Source organism: Lolium rigidum, chromosome 3 (genome assembly GCF_022539505.1).
Source record: "Lolium rigidum isolate FL_2022 chromosome 3, APGP_CSIRO_Lrig_0.1, whole genome shotgun sequence".
NCBI lineage: Eukaryota > Viridiplantae > Streptophyta > Magnoliopsida > Poales > Poaceae > Lolium > Lolium rigidum.
In genome coordinates, this window is record NC_061510.1 from 145,678,713 (window position 1) to 145,686,063 (window position 7,351).

Here is a 7,351-nt window from a genome sequence, read left to right on the forward strand (position 1 = left end):
ACTGACATTTTATGTTCTGTCTAGAAATTGGTAAAATTTTGTCCAAAAAATCAAACTCTTTCGAAAAATCTGAAAAATTTACAGAATGTCAAGAACACTAATATGAGTCTACTATTCTAATATGAGCCATTTCTGGGCACATATGATCCATTAAAAATATGTGCAAAGTACGGCCAGATTATCTGAGAGTATGTACAAATTGTAGTATAGGGTACAAATACTGGATACATAGGCAGTATATGATGTTGTAATGCTGAAAATGGCATAGAAAGGGGTATTGAGAACTGAGAGTGGCATAGACACAACTTCAGTTTTTTAATGGCATAAACACAACTTGTGAATTGGGGAGTGGCATAGAACCAATTAACCCCACCAAAAAAGGGTGACGCATGTCTCCTTCACCAAAACAGCAATACCTGTCTGAAACAAGTACATGAACACAAGTACACCACCATAATAATAATACTACATGGACACAAGTACCAATATATAATAAAGTAAGAGTACTAGTTTGTTTACATTTACACAGGCCACTTTTACGAACAAAATTCGAAAATTAACCTTCAGACATTCGGAAGCCAGGTGACACAGCAGTCATCAATGATTGCAGCTAGCGGTACACAGTGACCTTGTCAAGATCTACCTTGAGCCTGCTTGACGCTTCAGCTCGGAGTTGAGAGCCTTCTCCTGTGACAGCTCGGCCTCTAGTTTGTCCGTCCTAACCGTGAGGTTCGGGATCGGTCCGGCGAGTTTGTCCATGGTCTCCGCCTGGCCGAGGCTCCGCCGCTGGATCTCGTTACTCTCAGTGAACGATTTCATGGCGATATCATCGAGAATGCGAATCCGGATCTTCTCAGTGGCGAGCTCAGAATAAAGTCTCATGCACTCATTGGCGAGGGCGCTTCTGTCCGCCGTCTCGACGCAGAAATCGCCCATAACCATTTCTAAAATGGTCCCGATCTCGTAGCGGGGATTCTATCAGATGGGGATGGAGCACAAAATCAGAAGTGTACCCAGAGAACTACCAAGAAAGAGAGAATGGGAATCCCAATTTGCAAGAATGTCTATACCTCGCTGCTTTGAGAAGTTGGCTCCGTGGAAGATGTTTCTGCAGGCAGGAGGGCTGCGGGAAAACTAAGGCTGCCCGACCTGAAAATACGATTGAGAGAAGGTTCGAAAAGGATGGGATGATAAGTTCTGAAAGACATAGAAAGATGCGCAAGAACGGAGGATCGCCTGAAGGTAGCAGTCGCGGGCTGCGACGCCCTTGAAGACTCTCGCGCAGAAGGCACCTCGACAGCAGCACAGGGACGCCATTGCTGGGATTCCCTCAGCTTCGCCGCAGCTGCACGAGCCCTTCTGTGGCGAGACTTGCTCCCGGTCATGGTGGCGAAGTAGTATTCCAAGAGGTAAATGAAGTGGTGAACTGAGGAAGACGGCTAGAGCAAAGGTTAGTCCTTAAATTTGGCCTCCCCGTCTCCTCGGCTCCTCGCGAGTAGTAGGAGTAATACTTATCTGGTCAAAGAGCAAACTTCAAGGCAGAGACTTGGTGGGCCATTCATCTCCAACTATACTTCCTCCGATCCGAATGATACAATACCAAATTTTTGAATGACAAATCACCCAAAACAAGTATTCCAGGAGTATATGTAAGCTTTGGTGTTTTTACAATATAGTACTAGCAAGATGGCATGTGATGGCTCCAAGAGCTTGTTTCACAATTTTACATTTTTTGAACCTTGATCTGTAGTACTGGGCAAAACCCTAGTTTAACCTATTTAATTATAGATTCGTAGCTCGATTTTTCTACGTACCTTTTTATTATTACTCTACTATGCAGCACATATGTGTTTGCCCGTCGAGTGAAACTCGGAGGAAGAGGGATCACTCGGAAGGAGAGAAGAAGGAGGGAGAGCATTATGGTGTCTCCCCTTTTTCGGGTGATGATGTTGACTGTGTGCAGGTTTTGTCAGTGAGCAGGAGGTGCGAGCGAGCGAGCGAGGCCGAGAATGAGAGAGATTTTTTGTGTGTGTGAGAGGGACAACCGAAGGATCCTGAAGGACCCAGAGACTTCCAATACGCATCCTGATGCGTCTTCTCTTGACAAAGAAGATGGCTTGGAGTTTGCGTACCTACCGCACTTGACTTGTGCTCACTGAAGTGTGGGACCTCACGCATGGGCACCACACGTAAGTGACAGACCTGTTGGTGTAAAAACTCGGTTGATTATTATACTAATACATTTGTACTGTACAAAGTTTCCTATGGATTCAAGGGTACGAAAGCCAAGTTAACTCATTTACATGACATTATTTTTTCCATGAAGCCAAGTTAACTCATCTATCAATTGGTACATTTTGGAGTGACTAAGAAGGATCCAGGCTTACTTTTTTATTTTCATGTTTTAAACATGTTTAAATCGTGGTCAAACCTATGATTTGACCAAGATTCAAATGGGCATAAAAATTCAAAAAAAACAAAAACAATGAAAAACAAAAGCACGTCGTCTTCTTATGTCATATAGTAAGCATTCAAGGTGATAAACACGGTCTGACATATTCAAACCACAAAAATCATGTATCTACCCCCTAACCCTAACCTCTATCTTATGAAGTCAAGCACGATGAGAAGTTGTTTTGGGTTTCAAACATGGACATTTCAAAAACAATCCCAAAAGCTTCATTTTGGAGTGACTAAGAAGGATACAAGCTTACCTTTTCATTTTCATGTGTTAAACTTGTTTAAATCTTGGTCAAACCTAGCTAGGATTTGACCAAGAGATTCAAATGGGCATAAGAATTCAAAAAAAAACCAAAGCGCGCATGGTCTTTTATGTCATATAGTAAGGCATTCAAGTTGATAAACAAGGTCTATAAATATTTAAAACAGACGAATCATGTATCTACCCCCTAACCATAAACTATGTCTTGTGAAGTCAAGCATGAAGAGAAGTGGTTTTGGGTTTCAAACATGGAAATTTCAAAAACCTACCAAAAGCTTCATTTTAGACTAAGAAGGATCCAGGCTTACCCTTTTCATTTTCATGTTTTAAACTTGTTCAAATCTTGGTCAAACTTAGGATTTGACCAAGATTCAAATGGGCATAAAAATTCAAAAAAAAATGAAAAACCAAAGCACATATATAGCCTTCTTATGTCATATAGTAAGCACTCAAGTTGATAAACATGGTCTAGACATATTCAAACCAGAGAAATCGATCATATATCTACCCCTAACCCTAAACTTTGTCTTCCGAAGTGTCGATCAAGCACGAAGAGAAGTCGTTTTGGGTTTCAAACATGGAAATTTCAAAAACTTCCCAAAAGCTTCACTTTGGAGTGACTAAGAAGGATCGATGCATGCTTACCTTTTCATTTTCATGTTTTAAACTTGTTTAATTAAATCTTGGTTAATTAAACCTAGGATTTGACCAAGATCAAATGGGCATAAAAATTCAGTAAAAATAGAAAAAATGAAAACCAAGGCACATAGTATTCTTATGTCATATAGTAAGCATTCAAGTTGATAAACAAGGTCTAAACATTTTCAAACCAGGCAAATCATGTATCTACCCCTAAACCTAAACTCCATCTTATGAAGTCGATCAAGGATGAAGACAAGTGGTTTTGGGTTTCAAACATGGAAATTTGAAAAACCTCCCAAAAGCTTCATTTAATTTAGAGTGACTAATTAAGAAGGATCCATGCATACCTTTCATTTTCATGTTTTAAACTTGTTCAAATCTTGGTCAAACTTAGGATTTGACCAAGATTCAAATGGGCATAAAAATTCAAAAAAAATGAAAAAACAAAGCACACATATAGCCTTCTTATGTCATATAGTAAGCACTCAAGTTCATAAACATGGTCTAGACATATTCAAACCAGAGAAATCGATCATATATCTACCCCTAACCCTAAACTTTGTCTTCCGAAGTGTCGATCAAGCACGAAGAGAAGTCGTTTTGGGTTTCAAACATGGAAATTTCAAAAACTTCCCAAAAGCTTCACTTTGGAGTGACTAAGAAGGATCGATGCATGCTTACCTTTTAATTTTCATGTTTTATACTTGTTTAAATCTTGGTCAAACCTAGGATTTGACCAAGATTCAAAATGTGCATCAAAATTAAAAAAAATAGAAAAATTAAAAACCAAATTAAAGCACAAAGTTTTATTATGTCATATAGTAAGCATTAAAGTTGATAAACAAGGTCTAGACACATATTCAAACAAGACAAATCATGTATCTATACCCCTAACCCCTAAACTCTATCTTATGAAGTCAACATCATGAAGAGAAGTGGTTTTGGGTTTCAAACATGGAAATTTCAAAAACCTCCCAATAGCTTCATTTTAGAGTGACTAATATAAGAATGATCCATGCTTACCACCTTTTCATTTTCATATTTTAAACTTGTTTAAATCTGTGTGTCAAATTACACCTATGATTTGACCAAAAGATTCAAATGGGCATAAAATTAAAAAAAATCAGAAAAATGAAAAACAAAAGCATATAGTCTTCTTATGTCATATAGTAAGCATTCAAGTTGATAAACAAGGTTTGGACATATTCCAACCTAGGCAAATCATGTATCTACCCCCTAGCCCCTAAACTCTATCTTATGAAGTCAAGCATGAAGAGAAGTGGTTTTGGGTTTCAAACATGAAAATTTCAAGAACATCCCAAAAACTTCATTTTAGAGTGACTATAAGAAGGATACATGCTTCCCCTTTTCATTTTCATGTTTTATACTTGTTTAAATCTTGGTCAACCCTAGGATTTGACAAAGATTCAAATGTGCATCAAAATTAAAAAAATTTAAAAATTAAAAACCAAAGCACATAGTTTTCTTATGTCATATAGTAAGCATTAAAGTTGATAAACAAGGTCTAGATATATTCAAACAAGAAAAATCATGTATCTACCCCTAACCCTAAACTCTGTCTTATGTAGTCAAGCATGAAGAGAAGTGGTTTTGGGTTTCAAACTTGGAAATTTCAAGAACCTCCCAAAATATTCATTTTAGAGTGTCTAAGAAGGATCCATGCTTACCTTTTCATTTTCATGTTTTAAACTTGTTTACATCTTGGTCATAGCTAGTATTTGACCAAGATTCAAATGGGCATAAAATTAAAAAAAACAAAAAAATGAAAACCAAAGTACATAGTCTTCTTATGTCATATAGTAAGCATTCAAGCTGATAAACAAGGTCTAGACATATTCAAACCAAACAAATCATGTATCTACCCCCTAACCCCTAAACTCTACCTTATGAAGTCAAGCATGAAGAGAAGTGGTTCTGGGTTTCAAACATGGAAATATCAGAAACCTCCCAAAAGCTTCATTTAGAGTGACTAAGAAGGGTCCATGCTTACCTTTTCATTTTCATATTTTAAACTTTTTTAAATCATTTTCAAACCTAGGATTTGACCAAGATACAAATATGGGCACAAAATAAAAAAATCAGAAAAATGAAAAACAAAAGCACATATATTGTCTTATTATGTCATATCGTAAGCATTCAAGTTGACAAACAAGGTCGAGATATATCCAAACCGGACAAATCATGTATCTACCCCATGTTGATCTTATGAAGTCTAGCATGAAGAGAAGTCGTTTTGGGTTTCAAACATGGAAATATCAAAAACCTTCCCAAAAGCTTTATTTTGGAGTGACTAAGAAGGATGCAGGCTTACCTTTTCATTTTCACGTTTTAAACTTGTTTAAATCTTGGTTAAACCTAGGATTTGACCAAGATAAAATGGGCATAAAAAATCAGAAAAAATCAAAAAAATGAAAACCAAAGCACATAGTATTCTTATGTCATATAGTAAGCATTCAAGTTGATAAACAAGGTCTAAACATTTTCAAACCAGACAAATCATGTATCTACCCCTAACCCTAATAAACTCTATATATTTTACGAAGTCGAGCATGAAGAGAAGTGGTTTTGGCTTTCGAACATGGAAATTTCAAAAACCTCCTAAAAGCTTCATTTTAGAGTGACTAAGAAGGATCCATAATTACCTTTTATTTTCATGTTTTAAACATGTTCAAATCTTGATCAAACCGTACCTAGGATTTGACCAAGATTCAAATGGGCACAAAAATTTAAAAAAATTGAAAAACCAAAGCACATAGCCTTCTTATGTCATATAGTAAGCACTCAAGTTGGTAAACAAGGTCTGGACATATTCAAATCAGAAAAATCTTGTATCTACCCCTAACCCTAAACTTTGTCTGATGAAGTCAAGCACGAAGAGAAGTCGTTTTGGGTTTCAAACATGGAAATTTCGAAAACCTTCCCAAAAGCCTCATTTTGGAGTGACTAAGAAGGATGCAATCTTACCTTTTCATTTTCATGTTTTAAACTTGTTTAAATCTTGGTTAAACCTATGATTTGACCAAGAGCAAATGGGCATAAAAATTCAGAAAAAATCAAAAAATGAAAACCAAAGCACATAGTATTCTTATGTCATATATTAAGCATGCAAGTTGATAAACAAGGTCTAGACATATTCAAACCAGAAAAATCATGTATCTACCCTAACCCTAAACTATGTCTTATGAAGTCAAGAATGAAGAGACGTGGTTTTGGGTTTCAAACATGGAAATTTGAAGAACCCCCCAAAAGCTTCATTTTAGATTGACTAAAGGATCCAGGTCGGGATTACCTTTTATTTGCATGTTTTAAACTTGTTCAAATCTTGGTCAAACCGTACCTAGGATTTGACCAAGATTCAAATGGGCATAAAAATTCAAAAAAATGAAAAACCAAAGAACATAGAGCCTTCTTACGTCATATAGTAAGCACGCAAGTGTTGATAATTAAGGTCTAGACATATTCAAACCAGAAAAAATCATGTATCTACCCCTAACCCTAAACTTTGTCTTATGAAGTCAAGCACGAAGAGAAGTCGTTTTGGATTTCAAACATGGAATTTTCAAAAACCTTCCCAAAAGATTCATTTTTGAGTGACTAAGAAGTATGCAGGCTTACCTTTTTATTTTCATGTTATAAACTTGTTTAAATCTTGGTTAAACCTAGGATTTGACCAAGATCAAATGGACATAAAATTCAGAAAAAATCAAAAAAAAAGAAAACCAAAGCACATAGTATTCCCATGTCACATATAGTAAGCATTCAAGTTGATAAACAAGGTCTAAACATATTCAAACAAGACAAATCATGTATCTACCCCGTAACCCTAAACTCTGTCTTATGAAGTCAAGCATGAAGAGAAGTGGTTTTGTGTCAACACCCGGATTTTTAAGTCCAGATGCCTATTATGTCATTCATCGCAATCCCAGGATAATGTTGTTGCGAGGCATAATAGTCGAATATCACAAA

The 7,351-nt window shown here is 36.6% G+C and overlaps 1 protein-coding gene across 1 annotated transcript in view; it reads right to left on the reverse strand.

Moving 5' to 3' along the window:
• Positions 1 to 639: 639 nt before the first annotated feature.
• The window catches only part of LOC124695624, an 11,456-nt gene continuing 4,744 nt past the window's right edge, over positions 640 to 7,351 (reverse strand). The window contains exons 10-11 of the mRNA XM_047228451.1: positions 1,071 to 1,149; positions 640 to 975 (exon numbers count right to left, since the gene is read on the reverse strand). Of these exons, the coding sequence (XP_047084407.1) occupies positions 640 to 975; positions 1,071 to 1,149 (415 nt within the window). The remainder of the gene's footprint in view (positions 976 to 1,070; positions 1,150 to 7,351) is intronic.